Below are 26,411 nucleotides of genomic sequence, written 5' to 3' on the forward strand. Positions count from 1 at the left end.
CAATAAACAACTTTCAGAAGTGCAGTTCCCTCCCAGTTTTACCTTATTTATAGCCCCAACCCCCCAAAAAATAAATATCCTAACTTCCATGGGATTTTACTGACATTTCGGACAAACAATGAAAACTAATTTGACAAACCTGGAAATACTAGGCAGTTGGATACCGTTAGGCAATAATTCCACTATTTCTTCCTTTTTCCTTTCTAACTAGTAAAATTTGGGCTCACGAGTTTCATGAAATTTCCAGACCATGTCTAGGCTACTGTATCACAATGTACAATAAGTTAACAATAAAGCAGTGTATGTAATGTAGGTCAAAAAGAAAGGCTACCTAGTGTTGCATTCTCTGTCAAATTTAAATGACTACGGGCTCAGAAAGCTTCAGCGGCGCTTAGAACCTAACGCCACTAACAATCGTCGGCGGTTTGACAAACAAACGAGACAAATGGGGTCGTTTCCACACAGCAATCTTATGGTGGTATGCTCTACAGTGAAGTATGACCATCCTGATAATTAGAAATAAAGTAAGAATTTCAAAGGTAAATCAACACACGCTCGGTTCTAAGCACCACCAAAGCTTTTAAGCCCCAAAAGATAAAAACTACCTAAGACTGTTGAATGGATAGAATCTTTACCAAATTGTCTTTGCGATCTTTGTTATTGTGGTAAATTTCATTCCCACAGAACACTTATCTAAATGTATCATACAGTAATTGTAATTATCTCTCGAACGAATAAAAAATTGATTTTCCTATTTACAAAACGTATATCAATATATTATATGACCACATCCATTTTGCAATGACATGTCAAATCTTTATTCAAAATCCAATCCAAGTTGCCTTCCAATTCTTTTAGTTTGAGCCACAAAATGCACGAGTTAAAACACAAGTTATTGTCAACTTTGATGTTATTTTGAATAAAGAGTTAACTCGAATAGTCTGCAAAAGAAGTCAGCTTTACTTGCAGCACGTTGCTTTCCCACAGCGAAAAATAGTGATAACAACCTGCGGAAAGAAAACTCGACTACTTTGGCAGGGTACATTTGAATGAAATCATTCGCACAGTTACCAAGCGATGAAGCTACAAATGAAAACTTTTTCGATTGGCAACTGTTTTTTTTTTTTTACCGACGTAAATATAAATATATACATATATATAAATAATGCTATGTTTCTATTGATGTACAGTCTACACCATCCATCACGCAAGAGGTGTCCGTATTAGTGAGCGGATAAATTGTCACGCAAACGTCTTTGTTTACATCATCTGGCGAAGCCCCGCTGTCGCCATTCGTTAACAATGGTGTTTGAGGTAATGAAGTCTGTTCGTGGCAATTACTACTCTCAGAATTGTCTAGTTTGTTTCCGCTAAGACCTCCCCCTGGATCTTCAGTTTGAGATTTTTTCCTTCTGGACCCGGCAGAACTCGGTCTGTGCTTCTCAGAGTCACTACTATCAGAAACATGTATTTGCGCAGAAGTTACCACTTGTTGATAACTAGGAAGGCAAGCGTCTGATGGACAAGAAGATGTCAAAGAGCTATGACTGCCTTTAAGTGAGTTCTCCGATGAGACATTATCGACGGTGGAAGATTTCTCTTCGGAACCCGAAGCGTTTTCCGAGCTTGACGCGAGGTTCATACACGGTCCTTGCGCAGACTCGGAAGAAGTTAGGAACGTTGCCGTTGATCGTGGCGACTCTCGGCTATTTTGAGTACTGCTCGAACTGGAAGATTTCAAAGGAATGTAGCTAATACCCTCGTGTTGGAAAGCCTTGGCATTTGAATCATCACATTCAGTTTCTAAATGCGCTGCGTGTTGCGGACGCCGTTTTGAAGACGCCTTTTTTCCGCAGGAAAGTGTATTGTACTGAATGAAGAGCCAAACCATTGACGTCACCACAATGCAAGATACAACAACAACCACGATGATTCCCAGGAATGTCTTCTTGTCGTATTTGACGTATTTTGATTTGTTCACCTTTTCCGTCACTGAAACACCACCAGTGCACTTTTCTGAAAAACAACAACATTGCTTAATAAACCTCCCAAAACATGACACTTTACCGAGCAAGCTTTAAAATGCCTTCTAGTACCTAAACTCGGCATCAAAGTCTTCTTACCCATTCCCCCTACACAACTGTACATTTTTTTTTACTTAGATGAATTCGGGTTTCAGTCAATGCACTGTACTTGCGATAGACACCAAGACTGCCATGCAATACTGGGACCGTATTACATGCAATCACTGAATCAATTCTTAAGACACATCTTAAGAGCTACTAACACCGCAAGACAAAAATAAACAAATTTAAACACCTTCGAATTTTTTTTGATCGAATTTCGTCAGTTTAAAGCGTAGTTAGCGGCAAAAAGTTTGTAAGAAATACAAATGCAACCGAACACGAGGCCGCTAAACAAGCAGACAGTATACAAATAAATGACACATACAAATACAAATAAAGACTGTGTCTCTTCATTATTTTTTTCATTCATTCATTCATTCATTCAAGCTTTTCAGTAAGTGGTTTTAGTTTTGGCGGGAAAACGCGTCGTTTTGGCGGGAAAGTGCACACGCGTCGTCATTGCTCCGCCGAGCGACACAAGACAAGTGCCAGAGGCTTGAACATGAGACAATTTTACAAATACGAATCAAACTTCAAGTTAATGCACCAAAAACGAAGCAAAAAAAATAACTCTGCAACAAAATGTTTTTCTGCGGTGAGCAATGCGTCACAAAACACGTTCAGGTGTCAAAACTTCACTTCGAATTAAGAATCTGGCGATGACAACGTTAGCACGGGATTCAAAATGGCGATTCGGCAATGGAGTATTGACAGCCAGCAACATACCTGCTTCCACAGACAGCTGAGTTCTTTGCCTGACAGTACCCTGAGAGTTCGTGGCTTCACATGCGTAACTCCCGCTATCTTCTTCTTCTGCCTCAGGAATCACAAGGTACTGCCCAGACATGGCAAACACGACATGGCCGCTGTGCACAACTATACTGCCATCTTTGAACCAAGTAATGGAAGGCATTGGAGCGCCGCTTGATAAACACTGCAGCACTACGCTGTCACCAATAGACACTGCAACTTCACTCCTCATCGGACGAACAAAGTGTGGAGGTTCTGAATACAATAAAAACACACTGATGTCAACATACAACTCTATACAGGTTTCTTTACACTTCTAAAACTTCCTCTTCTAATCCGAACTAATTAAGGAAATTGATCATATTTACTTTCATCTAACTCACTGGTGATCACTTGGTTTATTCTCTTTACCTTCATGTAATTAATTTGATGTTCACTATTTTAACAATAGTCGAGTCGAGGCATCGTGACCAAAGGGTTAGGGGACGCAGGACTTGAAATCCGGAGGTCCTGGATTTGTTTGAATGCTTGTCCCATCAGTACTCGTGCTAAACCAGTTACTGAGAGTAACAATAATGTCATTTGTTGCCGGAGGAGGCACGGGGGGGAGGGCTCCCATGTAAAAGGTGTGGGGATGCTTGTCATCTCGTGGAACAGCTAAGAGATGACTATTCTTACAAGAGTTATCAACTTTTCAATTTCTCCTTGCAATACAGATACACTGTCAACTGGACATGTAATGAGAATAAAGAGAATCACCACCTACAGGATACCCAGTGTACCACCAAATTCACAAAGGACAGTATTACAAAGTACTCATTACAAAGAATTAACATAAGCCTTTGGATTGATAAAGTTCTCTTACCTAGCACAGTAACAAAAGACGTCGCATTGACGGAACCAGCTTCATTTGAGGCAGTGCAGGTATATCTTCCAGTGTCTGCAGACTGAGCGTTCCTGATCACATACACTTTACTTTCAGATACAAAATCCATCCTTCTGTCATTTGCAGCGGGAAAACTTGTGCCTCCATCCTTCTGCCAAGACAACACAGGTTCAGGATGACCCTCTGCTTGACAGTGCAGTTCAAAGGATTTGCCAGCTTCAACGGACACATTAGATGGCTTCTCTACAAGTTTTGGAAACACTGCAAAACAAAACATGTTTAAGACATGGATGTTAGTACACAACCAGGCAAAGTAAAGCTGCAAATAAACAAAATTTAAAGCGATTTCAACAACCACTTTTTAACACTACCCACCCTCCATTTTTTTTTTTTTGTTTTTTCACACCAAGGTCCTTTTTACACGGGATCAGTGCTTGTAGAGGTAAACACAGTTCAATGAACTGTGCAGCTGACTAGAGGTCATATATCCCATGGTGTTTGAAGGTGTTTGTATTCTACAAAATTTGTAAACAAATGGAGCAATGCTACACAACAAAATGTCTTAAAATACACTGATCATTTGCAGCATTGACACTAACCTAGAACTGTGATCTGTGCCATCTTGGATTGGACAGGAGTGAACTGATTAGAAGCCACACACTGGTAATATCCATCATCTTTATCTGTCACTGATACAAGGTGTAGTTCACTGGTGTATGTCGCTGTATCTCCATCTTTGGACTGCACAAGAATAATGTAAGTTAATAAACAAAACTTGGGTATATAGAGGGTAGCAGTGTTGTCACTACTCCTAGATAAGATGATTGCTCAGGCAAATTTGAATTGAAAGTTGCAAGTTGCGACGAGCAAACTGTCAATCAATATTGGAACATTGCGCCGCAACATTGTAAAGTTCCCATCAAAAAAACATCCGGTTTGACTGTAACATCACACAAGCTAATCACACAAACTCCAGAACTGGACAACATGGTTTTTAGCTCTTACCTGGGCATGGTTTATGATGTAAGCCCCAGTCAATGGCTTGTTGTTCTTTGTCCAGTTGACCCTGATAGTGTGATTCTTCTGTGTGACAGCACATTTCAGTGTAACATTCTCACCCAGGAGAACTTTATGACTTTCAGGGTGTTTTATTATCTCTGGTTTAGAATCACTCTCATCTGTAAATGAATAAAAAGAATAATATTATGGACCTTTCTTTTATACTATGTAGGGGGAGGACAGTGGGATTTGGGGCCAATGGGGCCTGTTCTATCTAATCCCACCCCTGTTCACACCCCATAAAAATTTAGCATTCCCTTTCTAAAAATTACATTACTATAGGGTAAGTAGATGAGTGGGTATGTATGTAGTCCCTTATTTAGTTTGCTGCCATTGTCTGGCCTCCGTTTTTTTTTTTTTAAACTGCACTTAGTTTTGGTTTTTGTTTTGTTTATTTGTTTGTTGTTGTGTTTTTTCTTTCCTTTTTTTTTGGGGGGGGGGCAGTGGGTGAGTGGGGATAAATGGACAGGATGCACATGTAATTTTGTTCAGGTGATATCACCAGGGCCCTTTGATCTGAGGTTCAATCAAACATCTCAAGAGAGGGGTAACAAATGGTACCAGCAATAATCATGTATTACTTCTTACCACAGACAAATTCTGAAGAGGTGAGGTTAAAAATGCTTCTTCTTTCCAGTTGTTTAGGATGAAGACAGACAGCACGTACATTTGATCTAAAGTCTTTACTCTCAATCCACACAGGAAGCCAGCTGAGCTCACAGTTACAGAAAAGGTGTGTTGTGTTCAAATATCTATTACAAAAAAAACTCTCATCAATAATATTGTTACAACCTAGGGTTCAACATCAACAGGCCCTTTGCAAAACCGTGTCATTTGAGCTCAAGTGTCTATCACAAAAAAAGGTGTTTGCTTTTCCAAAATCATGAAACAAACAAATTGTCCTCACTTTTCTCAGAAAAAAAATGCACGTAGTGATACTTCAATTAAGATTTGAACACAGAATTTCATGGACCACATATAACATGGCCAACATGGAGTCAAGAAAGTTATCTGGCCCCCTCTCCCTCCCCCAAATCATTTGCAAGCAACTATTCAAAGAAGCTGACACTGATGACACAAAGGGTCTGTATAGAATCCATCTCTTTTAATTAAAGTTGTCCTCGGCATCGCTGCTGTGGTTGCTCAAACTCCCTATTACATCACAAGACAGCTCCTTTAAGGACAAGGTTTGCTATCTACCAATTTTCACCACATTCTCTGGTGATATCTCAATCTTCTAATGTCACGTCGTGTCATGCCTGCGTAGCTATGTCCTTAATTAAGTCCGACTTACAGATACTGAAGATTCCACATTTCAAGGAAAGCATTCTTCTCAATGGATGTTATGATGTTGGCAGAAAGATTCCTAAAAGAGGAACAGTACAGCTTTTTGTAACTTAACTGTAATTCAAGAAGCAAAGTATAATAAAACTGTTGTCATTATAGAAATCTACATGAAAGCATAAGTTATTTGCACCTGAACTAGCTTGTTTGCTCCATATTGGGGAAATGATATATATACCTTATTGTTACTTATTTTCACAGGAATTTTTTTTAGCGATTTTTGCGATTTTTTTGAAAATTAAGTCCTGCGAAATATGCCTGTTCCATTTTCATGAAATTAAGTTCCCACGAATATAAGTAACAATAAGGTAGCTGTGTTCCTTTTTCTGCAAGTTACCAGACTGAGCCAAAGGTTTTCTTTATATATACTTTGCAAACATTGTTGGCTTTCATAATTAAGGCAGACAACATGATGATTTATATACTTACAAGCTTTGGACATTTTTAAGTCCAGAAAATGCATTAGCAGCTATCCAGGTGATACGATTTCCATCAAGTCTCCTGAAAAAAATATAACACAAATTAGTAGAAACTCAGCTGTGTTCTATTGGAAATCCGCGAATCTGATTGGTTCTCCCACTGATTTCTATTTTAACAATAGAGTGTTTCTGTCGAGGAACTATCGGCTGATAGTTGCCCCGCGGAAATTTGATGTTCTTAAAACAAATATTAGCCCGAGAAGCGTAGCTTCGAGGGCTAATATGCTAGTTTTAAGAACATCAAATTTCCAAGGGGCAACTATCAGACCGATAGTTCCGAGACAGAAACACTCTATTGTCTTTATTGTTCACCACTAAATTTTCTTCCGCGCGCACATACAAAAACAAGCATCGTGAATTATTTTTACTTTTGAGGATAAAAAACTCAATTGAAAGCCGAAATTTGACAAACGAAACAAAACCAGACGAGAAACCCACTAAATGCAGTGAATTTGGTTGGGTTTTTTTGTCTGCAGGCAGCTTGTTTACAAAAAACAGTCACGGGCGGGCACTATCGATCCGGGCATTTTTCACGGGAGGGCACTATGGGCTGATAGTGCCCTCCGGCGGACGGGCACTATCGCGTCACGTGTTCAATTTAAACCAATCGGAATCGGAGAAAATTTAGTGGTGAACTATAATCGCCGATAGAAAAGAGTCACGCGCTCGCGTAGCTCTTTAAGCGGTAAATTTTCTTGATTTTTGTCTTCAAAGTGCACAATATTGTAGGTTTTGGACTGAAATCCTTTAGAGTTTCTACTAAAACAATTAGACTACTCGCCCTCGTTTTCTATAAGCGATAGTCAACTCGGCTGCGCCTCGTTGACTATTTGCTCATAGAAAACTCGGGCTTGTAGTCTAATTGTTAAATAGAAATTAACATAATACGGGCCAGGTTGACTGAGATTTACAATAATGTACAAATATCCAGTATGGAGATTTATGGAAACCTTGGAAGGGACAAATTATTGTGCTGCATTGGTGAGCAAGTCAAAGGTGTCCATTATAGAGGGAGTTGACTGTATTTACAACTCAATTGCAGCAAATCTAAAACAAGTAAGCTAAGGTACTCACAACATGATTAACTTTTGAAGCCCTGTGAAAGCTCCATTCATTCCTTCTAATGTTGATGAAAGAGCATTATTGCTCAGGTCCCTGATGCACAAAGAAACATACTTAAAATAAAATACTGAGATTCTCACAAATACCTGTATCACAGAAAAGGCTATTCATTATCCATCAGAGTATAGAGAAAAGACATGACTTACATGTACATGTAACAGTTACCAGTATGCATCAAACTTTTCATGCAAATATGAATGACAGAACCCTTGTTAAAGGGCATCCAAAAAGGATCTTGTTGTGGAGCATTCAATCAGCCAAGTAAAGTATAGTGAATATACACTTACAGTACAAACCAAATGACAAATGGTAAAACAAGTAAAAAGGTTTGCTATGCAACATACAGTATAACAACATTCTTTAGATTTTCATTGCCCTGAGGGAAATTCTGATTAATGTTTTGCAATCTTTTTTTGGCCACTGGGCATTCTCTGTGCCTAAGCATTTCTTTTGGGTGTACTTTTTTTGCTGTTGCCAACATCTACTATATCAAAGGTTCTATTTAACTACAGTTCATGGAACACCAAACAGAAAAACAGCTAAAAAGTGAAGACTTACAGCATAAGTAATGAGTTCAAGTCCGAGAATGCCCCTTCTGCCATGTGATAAATGTTGTTACCGCCCAGGTCTCTGCAAAAACAAAATCAATATTTGCCAAACATTTTTAACAACAAAACACCTTCTCTAATCAGCTGATCAAGGGGTGCCAAAAAACAACATAACATTTTACAGGGCATGGCAGACAAGATTTTCTCGATACTTACAGTCTCTGTAAGGTTGAAAGATGAGCAAATGTGTTTACATCAATATGAGAAAGTTCATTGTGGGCAAGATTCCTGCAAGGAAAAAAAAAAAGTCAAGAGCTATAAATTAGAAAACATGTAATTCCCGTGTTATCACCAATGAAAATTATCCATCTTTTGGGACAATATATCTTTTATTTCTACATCCACAAAAAGTTAGCCTCCAGGAATAACTTCAAATGGCAAAGAAAAATAAGCTTTCTGTTCTTAGTTCTCTATTTAAACCTTCGACATCTTTTTTTAAAGCAGAAAATAAAATAAATAATTGTAACAATTAGTAGAAACATGAATTTAAAAAAAACCAACTCACAGGTCTCCAAGAAGAAGCAACGCTCTCCAACCCATGCCTCCTGGGCGTTTATCAATCACGCGGATACGATTGTTATTCAGGTAACTGGTCCAGGAAGAAAAATAGAATTAATTACATGAAGTTCCTCACAAAGCAAGAGTTATGGCCAATTATGTGAGATAAATGATTTTGTCAGCTCAAAAGCCCAAGTTTTATGCAGGAGTTATGGTACATGTATAGCTATTTTATTGCTGGCAATGGTGAATTCACAGAAAATGACATCAGAAGGTGAGCTTGTGGCATAATGGTGTAAGTACCTGCATTTCAATCTAACAAGCCTAGGCCCAATTCTGGGTTTTTTTGCTAGAACTGCCACAAGTACACAGAAGACCAGTCCCAAGAGAAACAAAATTCATACAGACAAACTGTCAGCACAACTCAAAAGCAAGGTCCTGTAAGACTTATTTTTTCTAATAAAAATATTAACCACTTCAGCCCTAAAATTTATTAGTATCTATTAATCTGCCCAGAACGTGTCAGTTAAAAGTCGAATGAGTGGTCTCTTTTTATTTTCAGGTAGGCAGGCATAATTTTCTTCTGTTGCATCTTACATTTAGTAAAACAAATAATGGCATGATCTCAAGAAAACATATTTTTCAAGCTTGAGTACTTACAGTTTATGAAGCTTAGAAACTCCAATGAACCATGACGTTGAAACGGATGTCAAATTGTTGTTGTCCAGGTACCTTGAGAAATGTTGAAAAACAAAATGTACAGATGCCTGTAATTAACACTGAATACAGGGTTTATTGATTTAAAATCAGAAGACCAATTTTTAATACTGTTTTCAGAGTTGAACACAATCAGTGGTTTCCTGCAGCTGATAAAAACAATTATTTTTTTTTAATTAATTAATAAATACATGTATATAAATAAATAAATTAAATTAATAAATAATATAGATAAATAAGTGGCCAGGTCATGAGAGTTGAGGACCACATCATCTCTGTAAAGACTTGTCTTAAAAGCAAACTCATCCAAAAACAATTTACTGTAAAGTTAAATGTATAAAAAACCATTAAGGAGAGTGTGAAGGTTATTGTACTTACAGTTCTCTGAGATTGTTCATTTCCCAAAGGGAAGAATGTGTAATTGTGTTAATTTTATTCTTTGACAGCTTTCTGCAATAGGTTAAAAATTAAAATACAGATGTTGAGTTCAGTCAAACGCATCTAATGGCAGTGAGATCCCTTATCTAATGTTTCTAGCCTACTGAGGCTATACTGATCAAGGCTAAGAGATGCCTGGTTCCCTACTTTCATAAGTATATCAGAGTTGTACAGTGTTTAACTATAGCCCATTAACTTGAAGTTCTTATTATGGTAACCACTGATTCAGCATAAGAGATGTGTATCCCTCCTTTCATCAGTTTATTGTGATCAATCAGTGTGATCAGTGAGGGCTGATACTTTTACAAAGTTACTTATCAGTAAGAGATTTATAAGAACTAGCTCATCAATGGCCAGAAAAAGGTTTCCTATTTTATTTAATTTTTTTCATCACTTTGCCATGGGTCTGGTAGCCCCATTCTCCACAAAAGGAGAGAGAATAAGGCCAAAAGATAAAGAAAGCAACATCAAAAAATATGCGAAAAGAATGTTCCCTCCCTTAATGCCTCGTTAGCGATCACCCTCTATGTGATGTAGAGTATCAAACTCTTATTTTGGCTGATAAATTAGTGCCAAAAACATTTGTGGAATGCAATAAATGCTTTTTCTTTCCAGAAGCAGTACTCAGAAAACAATAAAAAAAAACATGTAAAACCAACTAAAAAGTGTGACCCATAATAGTTAAGAGGATTTCATTTGACCTTATAATGCTGATAAGGCCAGATTTTCATTCCACTAAAATAAACTCTTTTAATCTGGAATAAAAATGCGAAGAATTTTTTTCAGGATCATGAAACATTGCACTGGCTATTCTACTAAAATTAGAACTTACAATATGACAATGGACTTCAGACTTTTCAGTGGACTGTTAATCACCTTTATCAAATTTTTTGTGAGGTCTCTGAAGGGAAAATAAAGAAAATTATATGAAGTAATTATTCAGTTTACTAGTATAAATCAAAGATGTACACATGGCAGTGTTGTGCATTTTCAGCAACTTTGTACTTCCCATGTGATATGATATTATAATTATACTTAATGCATGTAAAGCTTATCTATCTACACATCTACACATTCCAAGTTACAAAAAACAATTCTCAGTTTTTGCAGGGCACTAAATTATACATCACGCAAATTATTTTTAGACAATAGACTTTTTAAGTATAGACAATATAACATCTGTTTATAAAGAAATAAAAACAGTTAAAATAACTTTGGTGATATTGTGATGGGAAATGTGATAAAGAGGCCACATCAAAAGAACAACATAAAATGAATGCTGCATACTATCCTACACAGGAAACAGGAGGGTAATAAGCTGTCATATGAGTCCTTCTAGAAGGCAGATGCAGATCTGAGATAAGCATCTTATTTAATACAACATCAATGATTAAATGAATCTCCTATAAGCAACTTACAGTTTTTTTAATGAGGTCAAATGGCTCAAGGCCTGCACGGGTATTGATGTGAGTCTGTTTCTGCTAAGTTTTCTGTGGAGCAGCAAATAAAGAACACAATAATTTATTTATTGCTTGTTTAAATTCTTGGCAAATAAAAGTCACTTATGTTTGGGAAAGCTTTCCAAAGTAACAGTTTAACCCACTACTGGAACTCCCAAGAGTGTTTGCTCCAAATCTAAATTCTCCTTACTCCATCACTGTACTTTTAAGTAAGCAGGTAATGAGAATTGGAAACCATAAACAGGAAAACTGCTTTAATTTACCGGTACCAACAAATTATCATTAATTTTTAATTAACATAGGGCTGTGGGGGGGGAGCACAAGACACACTCATAGTGCCTCTATCTCTCAGCCCAGTTGTTTACAATACAAATGGGTACCAGCAAATGTAATGCTGGAGGTAACCCTGAGATGGACTAGCATCCCATCCAGGGGGGAATAGACATACTTCTAGTCACTGGAAACACTGGTCTAGGCCCAAACGCAGACTACACCATAACCATTTATCACATGTATAGGTTGAAATGGCCTAATATCAACAAAAATCTCATTACATTTGTTGCCTTTCAGCAAGTACTACAACATTGTGTAGTTCCATAAATTATCCATACCCATACCACGTAAGGGATTTTTCCTAAGACCCCCCCCCCCCACCCCCTCTGGAAATTCCAATCAAACTTCATACATTTGGACCTTAAAATTTTTTGGCCTTTGAGACCCCTCCCACCCCCAGGATTTTCCAATCCCTTCTGTGGGGGGAGTATGGACATTTTCTGGAGCCACACATTCTAACATGTATAAGAATTTTACAACAATCTGAGTCCCAAAACTGATCAAAACCAGTTATTTTTCTTTGAGTTACAATTCCAACATGAAGCCGAACAGGTGCGGGGTGAGAATTGAATAAAGTAGAATCCTGATTTCTCGAACCCTCGGTTCAAAACTCCTGATTTCTCGAAACAATTTTTGTTTCCTTTGAATAGTACTTCTCTGTAATTTTACCCTCAATTTCTCAAACCTCCCAATTTCTTGAAGCAATTTTTGTTTCCCCTGGAGGTTCAAGAAATCAGGAACCTACTGTTATTCAGTCTGTTTCAGAAAAAGAAAAGTCAACTCACAATGACTGGACTGAAGTTAGGTTGGCAAAGGCATTTTCTCCAATACTTGAAATGCGATTACTGCTCAACAACCTGATGTTAAGAAGTTAAAAGCAACAAATGATTCATATAATAATTATTACTTTTTACAGTGTTTTGTAATGATCAGTTTCATCACATTTACAAATACAAAGAAAAGAGTTGAAAATACCACACGCAGCAGAGTATTTTTGAACAACTGTAAGGTGTTTGGAAATGCTATGAAACACTTCTGAGGGACGTTCAATGATTCAATCCAAACTAAAACTTAGGAGTAAATTGAGAAATAAAGTTGATAACAGCTATCCTTATTACAGTTGGCTATCCAAACCACTGGACACATCACAGTTATGATTTTGTTTGTTTTGATTAGATGAATTATTGTTAATGGATAATTCTAACAACACTTACAGATATTGCAAAGACATTTTCTTTGTGACATTTTGAGATGGAATAGAAGTTATCTTGTTGTGGTGCCTGCAAAAACAACCAAGACAGCAAGGTTGATATATTGTTTAACCCAGTAATCAGAAGTTATATGGAAATTGAACTAATGGGTAGCTATTGGTAGGGGAAATGGGCTCTTGTAAGTAATCTACAGTGCCGCATGAGTAGCCTTCATGCTGGCTTTGACAGAGTACAATACTCGAGAGTGCGGCCCGTTTGTGCCATTTATTTCTTGAGGAATTCATTCAAGCGACAAGCTCATTTTTGTCCACTTGATCGAAACTCAAAACTCGCAATTCGTGACTCAAGACTCCATTTTTGAAACTAGCAATTTCCAAGTTACAAGAATCGAGTCATGAGGCCGGCTTGAGGGACTGTCAACTTACTTTTGAGAGGTACTGTACATAAATATAGGTAAAATAATTATAATGATTGGTTGTTTTTTTTTTGCAATTCCTTGAACATATAATAATGATAAATACATTACTTACAGAGATAACCGAGTCAATGAAGAAGGCAGAGATTGCCATGATGGAATATCTCTGAGCTGATTTTCATGAAGAAGCCTGAAAAGACAGTGGTAAGCAACATAATTTTTATTAAGACTTGTTGCACTTGATCACTTATTTATTACAATCATCCCCCTTAATTGCAAATATTATTCTAATTTTTGGTGACTGCCATACTGAACTGTTACGATTGGTCAGTAGACATACAGTCAGTTTTCATGAAGGTCAAGTTTGAAAGTGACAAAACATGAAGTATTTAAAGCTTTTGAGGCTGCTAACTTGAAAAGTGCACAACGTATCTGCAATACAATTTGGTCTAGGATAGGAAGAGCACAAAGCCACCTTAATTTATTCCCTGTTTCTTTGTACGATTGTATGTTTCAATGCTTTCTCACATTATCAGCACAAGATGGCAATTAATTTTTGTACATGAGGAAAGTTAGGAGTGTAAAAAATATTAATTAAAAAATAAATACTTACAGTTCTTGGAGATTTGTTAGTCTTGAAATTTGTGCAACATCCAAGGTTCTCAGATCATTATAACTAAGGTCCCTGAAAAAAAGAAAAATATCATCTTTTAGAAGAATAAAGTAATGAAATAACCATAAAAATTCAACTCAACAACTAAAAATAAACAAAGATGGTTATGACTGTCAAAGATAAAGAGGGATTACAAAGAAAAAAAAAACTTGGCCAATTTTTTTAAGATTTGCCAACCATAACATAGCTCCTTTAAAGCCCTTACATTGGTATTAATGACACCTGCCAAACTTATGTCAAGGAATCCTGCGGACACAGGTCAACATATAAGCCTCCTATATTTTAATTGGTTTTTCTGGTTGTCCTTTATTTGGAATGATCTAGCTCAACGGACCAATGTAATGGGTGGTCACAATCAGATAATCTTTATTCCACAATTCTTATCTTCCAGAGTGTTATAGTTATAATTATAGCAAGAGTTTATACCCCAATGCCTCGTACTTGTAATCCACAAGATAAACTTCTCCTTTTTCATACACATTGAATAAATAAACCAGTAAAGAATTTGGTTCTTATCATAATTAACATTTATTCTTATTTCTTTGATGATCAGATCTCACTCAGAGGCTTATAATAAGACAGCTTTAATTTGTTATTAGAATGCAAAGGTACATGTATCTAGAAAGCAGTAACAATACATCTTGCTGCAAATTTAAACAAATCTTTAACTTGCCTTTCATTTAGCATTGCTACATTAAGAATATTGAGCTCTCGAATATTAAACAGTCACCGCAATATGAACAAAAGATACCCAAAGAAAACACATCTTTAACACCTATTAATACAACAGAGTAAAAAGAATAAAATCCCTTTCTAATGACAAAATGTATTTCTAACAACATAATACAACTAAGAATAAGCTTTAGCACTTGGCAATGGGCTTTGTGCCACGTAAACAACTTCAGCAGGAAATCCTGCAGCAATATCAACTAACCAGCTCTTAGCACATAGGAGGAGTTTGCTAATCATGTAATGAATGACTTAGAGCCACAAAAGAAACACTAATTTTATAGCACAGTTTTTTGTGCCAGCTGGGTGCTAGCATGTGAAAGTTCAAAATGAAACCATGCAAAACAAATCCTATGGTACATGTATTTCTTGAGATCTAGAGCTGCCTCAACAAAAATGACAAAATATTACAGGGCCAGTACCTAGCAAAGAAGTCAAAAACAGGCCAAATATTTAAAGTGTTCAGTTGGCAGCAAGGCATGTTTAACTCTTGAGCAAAACTCAGAAGGGAATATTTATTATCATACATGAAACAGAAAAAAAGAATGAATGAGATATAAATTGATCTCTCCCACACACAATACTTATTTATTGAAGCTGTAGAAGGCTACATAAGAACTACACTATCAATATTCTTGCATTTGTAGAAGTGTGGACTGTGCTGTTCTACACAGATTATGGACCTCAGTAGCTCACGCACACTGTTTATCTAAACACAGCAAATTGACTTATTTCTAGCAAAGTGGTTCCGTGACAGGGCACTGGGCCAAAGGCTGTACACGTACAAAAACAGCGTGTCTGATATTATTGTCTGTACAGTGAAAAACCCACAGCAACGTGTATCAGCTTTTCCCTGAATAATACTTCCGTAACACCACTAAACTGAATGATATGATTTACTAGATAACTAAACAAAGAAAAATTATAACAAAACTTTGGGTATTTGGGGTACCACTGTGGCTGTAGAAAAAAATGCTCAAGATCCCTTTACAAGAACTGCTTTTAATACTAACAATGCATTTATTTGTTAAAAAAAAAGCCTTAACATTGTCTCCAAGAAAGTCTTACATATACAGGTCCATATGTGCACTGTTTATTTTATACCTTTTCCTGAAACTGTGACAGCTCTTTATGTTATTTATGCATACCATTTACATTTACACTAGTCAAAGCTGTGATACTATTGGTACAGGGGTACGTGCATGCCATAACAAATGTTTAACGACAAGCAAGGTCAGTGTAGAATTACAAACAAACCAGGATTGCAAAGCACAAAAGCATGTAATTCATTCCACAAAAGATAATAGTTTGAAAAAAAGATTATTGAAAACAAACTACATTAATTTAACAGATAAAATCCTGTCATTTTTTCCTGAGAAGACATATATTATCAATCCTGTCACCTATTGTAAATGATCAGCATTCGTGCACTTGTGAAAGAAAAGGTTTCAGAGAGGCTAGATGTACAAGGGTTAGAATATACTGTCAGCCAGAAATAGTTGAATAAAAAGCACAAGATCTGCATTTATGAACACGCAAGGCAAGGTCAAATATTTTGTATTGCAAACATTTCCGGAATAAAATCTCTGTTGATCTTTTAAAAAATATATTGTATATTGATTAATAAAAATATTCTGGAAAAAATGTTTTCCTGAAAGTGTTGATTCTGACTGGTGCAACAAGCAAGCTTGCACATTTAATTCTTTCTTCCTTTGGTATTTACTTAAAGGTATCCCAAATTTTGACACTAACTGAATCCGCTGTACACAGAGTTGAGCTGCGTCATACAGAAGCTCTCCAACATATTGGCCAACTGATATTGTGAACAGTACTTACGGCCTTATATGCAGACAATTCTCACTTATTACTTGAAAAGCAATATTATCATCATCCTCAACTGACACCTCCTATATTTGAATATTTTAGATGAAATATTACAAAAAAGGGGCAAACTCACAACAGAATATCCAGTAACTTTTGAGCAAAATGTTGAAGGCAGGCAGCTAATGTAGATAGCCAGATGAGTAACTTTTCAATTTCCTGTGCACTGTGCACATGGTGGTTGCCTGGAGATGGTGGTCACTCTTTGTCAAATGATCAAACTGGAATGTACATGTAGGCCATTAGCTGCCTGTAGTATTCAGATAACTCAGTGGACTACAGATAATTCCATTTACTGAAGCATCAGTTTACTTACAAGTCTGCTTACTTCCTATTTTATATGCATGAACGCTGCCCTGTTAGGAAAAAATTCCCATCCCACAACACAGATTTAAAAATAACATGGAGGCAGATTCATGAAATTATGACAAAGAACCAGAATTGTTGTTATTCAGACTGTGAAGTTCAGGCCTTTCAAAATTGCAACTGATACATAAGCTTGAAATTTTTCATTCTAGCTCAATAGTGCTGGCAATGTAATAAAAGTTGGCATGGTAATTTATACTTATATACCACATGGCTATGGTAAGGTATTTCCTTGTTGTGAAAATAAGTGCTAACCTCAAAAACAAGAAATGGTTTTTGTCAAATACTAAATTATTCCTTAGTATAAGCAATTTTTTTTCAAATAATCACAACCTGAACCTTGAACAAAAAGCTGTTTAACATTATTGTTTTAGCTGGACTTGTTCAGTGATTTCAAAATGAAAGAAATAAATTCTGTTAAAGCCTAGTATTGGTACATGTACACACTTAGGGTGGCGTAGCACTAAGAGATGTCCCATGCAACTTGACTTGCAGACAATCACATAAAAACTTAATTGGTACAACAAATTAATGCGGGACAAGTTGCACAAGGGAAAACAAAATAAAATGAAGCTTTTAAACTTGTTTCTGGGCAGTTTCTTTTGCACCTTGATGCAACATAGAAATTTTCAGGACTCCTTGGTCAAAAAATAAAACATTGCTTTAAGTGACCGTCTGCATTTAAGAACTCATGCCTGAATAAATCACGCCAAGTGACATACATGTACTCGTCTGACATCAACCATTAAAGTTAATAAAATCTGCATCTTGAGGAAAGAGCCCCATGAACAATAAACTGTTTTGTTGACTGAAATCATACTTATTGGCAATTGGGGGGGGGGTTGAAATAAGTGTACAAATACATTTATATACTAACACTGAAGTTTGCAACCAGACCATAGAATAGCACATGCTGGCTTGCTGGCTTGCTGTTTATGGACATCGCTCATTTGCCTGTTGGTGCATGATTGCTGTTATTGTTCAATGATATGTTACAAATGAATTCTGTTGTGATCATAAATAGTTGTAGACACACTTGTTAGGTCAAGAAGCCACAATCGCTCTAAGTTGCAGCATTCCGAATGGTTCTATTTAAAAGAGCTACACTGAACATCAAAACATATTCAAAGCCACTTTTTTGGATGAATTCATTTACATTGCACTACACTACACTGTACAAAGACAGGACAATAAACAACATTTGAATGTCATTCTTCATAGTCTTCTGCTCATACTGCAATGAAAGGAGATGACTTCCTAAAAATAGTTCTCATTCAAAGGTATGGCAAAGTGGTGTAGAACAAATGCAAACAGTAATCTTGCTGACTTGCCAAATTTTCAAAATATATTTCATGTTTCTATTGAGAGTTAGATGTCACCATAAACAGGCTAACTAGAGTACAAGTCTGCAGGTCTGCAGCCTGCATTTGTCTGCACACAGTGTTTCATATACAATCTTATATACACTGTATAATATTTTATGATTTATGGCTGAAATTCCCTTTACTTTGGTTTCTTTGAGTCTTAACATAATTAAAAGCACCTGGGATTATAGCCTGTTCTGTATACAATTTCTAGAGTGATTGTAAATCTCATAAAATTGATAAGAATCGAACTCGACTTGTGAACTTCAAGAGTAGAAAAGCTAATCTCAAGTTTATTTTTTTCCTGAAGCAGAACAGAAATAGATTCGGAAAATACCTTGGAATGGATAGGATTAAAAATATTTCCCAAAACCACTCCCAAGTTTCAATTTGAAATTCTAAAGGAAGGCAACAATAGTAAACGTAGCCTGTTCTCGCCAATTCAACAGCAGGGGGCCTACATTTGGAGAGGAATTTGCATATGTTGTTTTCTGGCCTCAGGGTATAAAAAACACATTTCCCACCATCTATAGATTCTTAATCCTCTTCTATTATTATCAGTTGAACTTTACGCATCTTTTGATGAGAGAAGATTTACGAAAAGGACTAAAAAAACAGTTGTGACCGAAGTGTTAGCTTTCCTCTGCTCTGAATTTATGTTTCCACTTACGTAAAACATATACAAGATTGTTACAAAATTAGAAAATTCTAATCACGCTCTCTGCACAACGCAGTTTGAATAAATACAACAGCAGGAGATTTCGCTAAAAACCTCAAGATATGCAAGCACAGGAAATTAATAAAAGCCCCGGGATTTGAATTGCGAAAAAGTGAAAGCGATAACCCAACCGTTTGTTTTAGAAGAAAAAAGCGTGATGATCGAAAAGTTAAATCCTCGCCTCGAGTACAATTGTTAAATAAATTCGAACATAGAAAGAAAGAAAGAAAGAACAATTGCGCCAATGAATGACGTTCTTAAGGCAAACAAAAACAATTCAAAGCACATGAAAACAAAGAAGCTAATTTAATAAATTTGTCTCAGGCGAAATAATTGTCCTTGACGGGTGACGGAAAATTTCCATTCAAAAGATGCAGGCTTGATTTACTCCGTGTGCCGCTGAAAATCAATCCACAATAAAAGAAACAAACTTTTTGACTGAATACACGACTTAACAAACGGTAAACAACGCATTCCTTTTCCTCGTTTACTTTTGATTTCTTATTAGTTGCAGACTATAATTGAATAATATGGCTTAGAGCAATGTGTGGTAGCACTGCCATTGATTTTATTTCGACTTCATCGCTCGAAAATGTAAAGATAAAAGACCCCTAACAATCCCAAGAAAAGAAATGTATGATTCCCGCTTTGAAGAACATCTATAAATCGATTTATGTCGCAAAAACACGGCGGGGAATCTTTTCCAATATGTACATAATTTGCGAGTGATGTGCATATGTCAATATCCTCTGATCACAAACCAAACAACACTCAAACGAATCCTTCCTTCGCATTTCGCCTAAAATAAACTCCCATGAGAGTGCCAAACCAAAATTTATTTTACACTGAAGGAAATATCAAGTTCACAGTTTATTAAAGGCCCAGTTATTTGTTTAGCGAAGAAAAGATAACTAAGAGAGAGCCTTCAAAGAAATGGTTTAGTTGACACATTATCAGTTGAAAGAGCGTATCACCAGTAATTCGTTGGCAATATGTCACTTGTTTACGCGTTCTAAGCGCTGCTGAGGAAATCAGCTCGCTTTTCAAACCGATTACAAAGTTTCGGTGAGAAAATATTTCTTTTTACTGATTTGCGTGAGATTCACATTTGTCATTCCACGGAAAACCTTGTCGCATGATGATTTGACATATTGTATGACCGTGACGTGTTTGATTTCGTTCGAAGCAATGCCTTCTAATTCTTGCATTCTTTCTGAACATATTGTACAGAACCAAAACCCCTCACGCGATCAGAAGAAAGCACCTTCCTTTACTCATTGTATTACAAGACGGAATGCTGTAAAACTTTTAACAACACGCTTCAAATTCACGGACTTTCTCGCGCTGAAAGGTGACACCGCGAAAAATCTCGCAGTTCAAAAACTGCCATTCGTAAATAACTAGGTATTCACCTTAGATAAAGGATAGCCCGAAATATCTTATCAAAACCGATAAACACGAGATCTCGAGAAAAGTTCGTTAGGAGTGACTTAAGGGATTTTAAATCGCTGATGAGCGAGCGCACAATCCACCTGAAGACGGCATTAAAACTAGAAAGAAACCAAGAAACCGTTTTACTCACAATGAGGTCGTTTGCAAAGGAATCCCCACAGGTATCGAGCGAAGTTGAAGGTTTCTGCAAGTAACTCTTGTCCCAGAACAAATGCATGGCTTAGCTGTTTCACATGCCTGACTATCTGCATCTTCTCCGAGCGACAATCCACACAAAGCCAAACATATTGCAACCAAGGCATTCACAATATAAATGGACGCCATATTTGATTGAAATCCTCAGCGTTTTCACATATCCCAGGGCAAACTACACTCGAGGAAAGCTTCTTTGATGCAGCGCCAACAAACACGCAGTTTCATTTACGGTGAAAGCTTCCTTAGCTTGGCGGGGTGTCGGTATTTGAGAATGTGTACCTTCACGCAAAGTTTTCATAAAGCCTCAAAGAGGAAACCATCAGCTCAGCTCGATTGAAATTGAATGCCACTTTCACGACATGAAACTGACCACCCACGAACGTCACAACAACAATAGGTCGCGCTGTGATTGGTCGCTAGCGCGGGCTGTCGGTGAAATGACAAGGACCTAAGCCGCGGGATACAACCCAAATAAAATTTGTTGTATTCGCTCCGATTCATCCACGAGGCTCAAATTTCAGCCTTCCCGAAGAGTGATTGACAGCGGAATAATTGATATGAAATGAGACGTGTAAAACGAACCAATTGAGTGTACAGATGTTAATTTCATTTGCTTGTGCAAACAGCTGGGGTTAGGTTGGACACGCACGCGCTCAGATCGAAAGATAGTGCACCACAAAACTTTTTCTCACTTAGGGAGTACTCGAATTTTACGCGTATTGAATCTTTTCTGTACACTTTACACTCCCCTTCAATACAAGCCCAAACAAGAGCAGTGTGAGCGACGTTTTCCGGCTACTAATAATACACAAATGAGATTTTGCAAAGAACTTCACATAATTACAGACCCATCTATCAAAACCGCCTGCAGGCCACTTGAATAAACAAATTCCATTCACGCAAGCCGAACACGAAACAGCTATAAATCATGTGCCGGGGTCCCAGATACAGAGGGAAAAGAACATCAACGGGTGCAATGCGATGAAAGTTTTTTACTTGATGTCTGAAAATTCTTTAAAGATTACGAGTCGTTGGCTAAACGGACATTCTTTCCATCGATCGCTTTGAAACACATGACAGTGGCGTTACGCGATGGTTATCGCAAGAACATGGTGTTTTGGATAACTTATTTGGTCTTGAAGGGTCTACGATTCAAAAACAATGCAGAAGGCAAGCTATCGTTTAAATGTAAACGCCTTTCACTCGCAAAGCAAATCGCTTTGAAAATCGTTGGCGTCAGGTTAAAAGTGCAGGTAAAAAGAAATTAACATCCACCTCCTTTTTCCAGAAAGAAAAAACTTTTAGCATGTTAGGTTTTTCGAGGCAACTTGTCTCGAAGGTACAGTTAAACACAATAGACGGGTGATTGAGGAAATTTACTCATCAAGAGCACCCGACATAGTGGCTGCGGCACATATAATACGCACTTGAAAAAGGGTAAATGATTTAATTTCCTCACAATTATCCCAAAGGTAAGGACGTGGACGTTTTTAATTTTCAACAAAAGAGTAATTGACTTGATCAAAGAGATATGAATCGACACGAGTGGAAAAACGGTGAAATCGTTATACGGTGAGTTGATCATGATTTATACAATGAGCACAATTTTGTGCATATTTATATTAGAATTTTTGGGCCAATAAAGGTACACTCGCTTCTATAGCTCAGTATACAGTTTTTGTCATGTTATTGTGAACTGGATTTCAGCTGTTTGGATTTTAGTGCCATGATAACACCTTACTTGTAGAGTCAAAAGAAACGATAATCACGCCGTAAAGCTTGAGTTATTCAAAAGAAAACCAACATACATGGATTCAATGGACGATAGCAAATATTGCTGGTGCTAAGCTCTAATCGGCGAAGGTGACATTGTTGCAATTCCCGCGCAGTAAATTGTGACCGGAATTTTCATGATACATATCTAGTAAGCCGCAGGTTCTACGGTTTCTTTAGATGTTGTTGCTTCAATCTAATATTCGGAAGATACAACAAAATTAACTAAGCTGGATTAAGTCACTTTTTAGCGCAGCCACCCTCAAATCAAATACCCTTCCATTCTTGGCCTGCCGATGACGTAAATGAACGTAAATAAACCTTTTAACGAGCAATATACTGATATTTTGGGGTATGATTATAAGAGTATTCTTCCGTTCTCTGAATGGTATTGGCTTCATCAAGGACTCTGTCCTTTACGAGCAGAAGAGGCCTTGTGATGTAAAAATGTACTCACGAGTCATTTCACAACAGAAATGTTTACCCGGTAGCGGGTAAATAACACTTGGTTACTGTGGCGAGCTTGAGTGTTGCAGTGCAACAGTCGGATAAAAAAAGAATGACTGACCTTGGAGCGGGGTCGTTATACAGTATTGTAGTGATAACCCTCAAAAGTAGCAAATTAGCTTCCTAATTGATATTACACGAATTAAAAATAATGCTATAGGTATCTCCGTGGTTTGTTGTTCAGTTTTGATTTGTTTTACATGTAAAGCGCCAAAAATTTCAGATCTTTTTTTTTTTTGAATGACTGTTTTAGGACACTTGTTTTGAGTAAAACGTCTGTAAAAAATCCTTGTTCAAAACAGTATAAAAAATAATTAGAAATGCAGTAAAACATTACATTTTTAGAATATTTTAACCTTAAATTTTTTTAGCAGATTGTAACGGCTGCGTGGCCACTGCTTTGGTCAAGAGACCAGCTTTATAATGCCAAACCAATTCAATCTCTCCTTTAGATTATATACGGCTCTCAAAGACATCTCATTTTCCTGAAAAACAGTTCCGACTATAGACCACTATATCTTAATCGTTTTTACAATATATTAAAATATAAAATGACTATGTATCGGCTGAATTAAGACAGACCATCAGTTCAGCCTGTTATAATCGGTACTCGACTAGAATACTTGAACTGACTCTCATGGATGAACCTATGTTGTTGTAAAAGTATTTTTATTATATTTTATTAGAATGATTTTTTCTTTCCCGTTTTGTGGTAAACATGGACAGGAAATACCAGAGACTAGATTGAGAGGAAATCATTGGAGGTATTCTGAACACTCGGAAAGGATGTTTGAAAATGACATACTTCCTTGGATAAATTGGGTAGGCGGGGCCGGCTGTCAAGAGATACGGATGTGGTTTTGGAACATTTTCCATAGCAAAAGCTTTTACACAAAAAGGATTTTGTTAACATTGCATAAAAATAAATAATCGACTAGACGATATTGTCTTAATGTACACCCAAAATGTTTTAACTTGAGTCCACAATAATGTTGAATATCGGGGTTTGGAGAAGTTTTGAAATTGAGCAATGTGTTTCTTTTTTTTTGTCCATTGTTATAAGTCCTTTAGGGCCTCTTCACATGAGCCCGGTTAACGGGCTGTCTCGGTTACCAGGACAGATTTTGACGTCTGTTCATATGGAAAATTTTAGCCCGGTTGACGGGGATAAAATTCAAGAAACGAAACCAAAATTGCGACACATGAAGTTGCATCTTTTGCGACTATCGTAGCTTTATCGACCCTTGTAACTTTACTTATAAAGCTAATTCGCATATTTCTAAAGTGGAAATAGATACAAGGCAAAATTATGCCATTTTGACCGCCCAGTTACGAAAGGGAAGCTATTTTTTCAAAAAAAGTTGCATCCCGGCGGCCGGGCTGGAGTGTTCATATGGGAAAATTTTCTTCCCGGTTGCCGATATCTCGTTTGCAGAAACCGAGATATCGGTAACCGGGCTGGCCCGCCTTCTCATATGAACACATCAAAAATTTTACAAAGAAAATAGGAGTGAGCCGATATCTCGGTAACTGGGCCAGCCCGGTCAACCGGGATCATATGAAGAGGCCCTGAATTCATTTATTTTTATGAATAAGCAGAAGGAAATTTCTCTTTCCGCACTTAATCAAATACTGAACACATCATTCACGCTCTTCAATGTGCAGAAAGACTGACGGGCAATACCAATTAATTGCAGAAAGGCTAGTTTACATTCTCCAGTTCCTTGGGCATTAGCTCGAATATTTTTTCTGATACTTTGTTTTATCCTCTAGATAAACGATTTGTTTCTTTATAGAGCAAATTGAAAGTTGTTACAATGGAGAATACTTTAAAAACACAAGAGATTTTGCGCAGTATGGATACGAAGTGCAAACACTGATGGCACTCAGTGATGTCCCTGCTGTAGGTATGTAAAAGAGGTACCTGTCGGGGGTACTCCAAAGGGTAACCTCAAGGATTTGGCCTCAGGGCGGAGCCTCCCCGTAGAAGAAATTTTTTGCCCTTTGAAATTCCTATGGGTCGTGTGCTTTTAAGCCACGATATTTACTGAAAAGCTTTGAAATGCCGGTAAGCCAAACATGCACAGAGAATTTAAAGTGATTTGTTACCATCAGTTTTACCGCCCCGTGTTTTCGGTAACCCGGCTGTAATATTTGTAACATTTCAAACAATTTTCTTGCACATTATGATAAGGCTTCAAACACTTCAGCACATGCCACAACCGGAAGTGGCGTTGAAGTTTCCTGTGTCTGACCGCTGTGTATGACCAACTGACCGCATTGCTCGACATCCCACATTGCGATTGCTTGTGTGAACTACACAGCCGCAGACATTTGAAAAGAAAAAGGAAACGAACTATTTGCCCAAATCCTAGCTTAGCTATAAAATCACGTGGTACGCAGCATAGAGGGCATAAGACACTGAAGAATTACAGCAACTTTGCCATCGACATTTTCAGTTCCACTTGGGAACAATTTAAATATTTATAATGTTTCAAAGTTTAAAAATAGTTTAAAAGTATTGGTTTTTGACATAAACTCCTTAGTACTAACACCCACAACCTCGTTCACAGGTGGCGAGAAAGGCCCTGGTGACGACATTGTGCATATTGGAATACGAGCAGAGCAAGGATAGTGATTGTCCTTTTGGATAGTTTTCCATTCTTTGCTCAAAAGGCGCATCGATATCTATAATATGCAAAAAAGAATGGCTTTATTGAACGAGGAATGTTGAAACTAAGGTTTTAGAATGTTGATGACGTCGCAGTGCAAAGAACCAATGTAGGATATTAGATTTCTCTTGCAAGCAATGATGATAGTATTGGCTGAGGAAAGGAATCTATCTATAGCATCGCCCATACCAACTAATACATAGTGTTTCTCTGAAGGTGATGCAGTTACATAAGAGGATTCAAACAACTAAAATAAGAAAGCTGAGCTTACAGTTGGGATTATAAAGTCCAGACCATACGGTCAGCTTTCCCCTATTTCCTCTATTACAACTTGCTAAAAATCTAAATTGTTCACACGAGAGGAGCTTGCAAAGCGGTGTCAGTGCGACAGGTTACAGAAGAAGTTGTGCGATGAACACGCCCTGTTTTGAAACGTTAACATGTCTTAAAACTTCAGTCCGCAGGAAAGCAGAACAATCTTCTAGTCTCGCAAGGGCGTTGAGTTGCGAGCTTGATAAATTGTTTCAGTTTGTTAAAGTATTAAGTTCACAAGCCTGTTAAGAAAAGGCATATTTTATTATTTAAGTCTACAAGCACTTTTTAAACAGTTCAAAGACCCACCCACCCCACCTCTC

General features: G+C 37.2%; 1 protein-coding gene and 1 long non-coding RNA gene across 3 annotated transcripts; one reads left to right on the forward strand and one right to left on the reverse strand.

Moving 5' to 3' along the window:
* Positions 1 to 21,610, reverse strand: LOC144627904 (uncharacterized). Its single transcript, XM_078485919.1, has 21 exons — positions 20,760 to 21,610; positions 14,060 to 14,131; positions 13,562 to 13,636; positions 13,035 to 13,100; positions 12,606 to 12,677; positions 11,446 to 11,517; positions 10,860 to 10,928; positions 9,968 to 10,039; positions 9,533 to 9,604; positions 8,880 to 8,963; positions 8,531 to 8,602; positions 8,325 to 8,396; positions 7,719 to 7,799; positions 6,595 to 6,666; positions 6,116 to 6,187; positions 5,410 to 5,573; positions 4,768 to 4,940; positions 4,362 to 4,503; positions 3,742 to 4,023; positions 2,853 to 3,131; positions 1 to 2,016 (listed from the first exon to the last, which is right to left on the reverse strand). The coding sequence occupies exons 1-21, from the start codon at positions 20,951 to 20,953 to the stop codon at positions 1,169 to 1,171; spliced, it is 3,105 nt and encodes a 1,034-aa protein (XP_078342045.1). The 5' UTR covers positions 20,954 to 21,610; the 3' UTR covers positions 1 to 1,168.
* LOC144627910 (uncharacterized) lies at positions 4,163 to 26,411 on the forward strand. Of its 2 annotated transcripts, XR_013566177.1 has the most exons (6): positions 4,163 to 4,241; positions 4,349 to 4,518; positions 5,459 to 5,554; positions 13,564 to 13,650; positions 18,317 to 18,375; positions 25,678 to 26,411. It is a non-coding gene; the product is annotated as an uncharacterized LOC144627910 (long non-coding RNA). The 2 variants fall into 2 exon arrangements; XR_013566178.1 differs by lacking the exon at positions 18,317 to 18,375.

Source organism: Oculina patagonica, chromosome 10, assembly GCF_052425735.1.
Source record: "Oculina patagonica isolate OP01 chromosome 10, crgOcupat, whole genome shotgun sequence".
In the NCBI taxonomy this organism is placed as follows: domain Eukaryota; kingdom Metazoa; phylum Cnidaria; class Anthozoa; order Scleractinia; family Oculinidae; genus Oculina; species Oculina patagonica.

Excerpts from the sequence above, each read along its gene's own strand:
- LOC144627904 (XM_078485919.1), bottom strand. The coding sequence starts at position 20,953 with ATGGCGTCCATTTATATTGTGAATGCCTTGGTTGCAATATGTTTGGCT. Across the intron at positions 11,518-12,605 it reads CTAACTTCAGTCCAGTCATT|AAAACTTAGCAGAAACAGAC; the intron begins GTGAGTTGACTT and ends GCTGCTCCACAG. Across the intron at positions 10,929-11,445 it reads TTGACCTCATTAAAAAAACT|AGACCTCACAAAAAATTTGA; the intron begins GTAAGTTGCTTA and ends TTTTCCCTTCAG.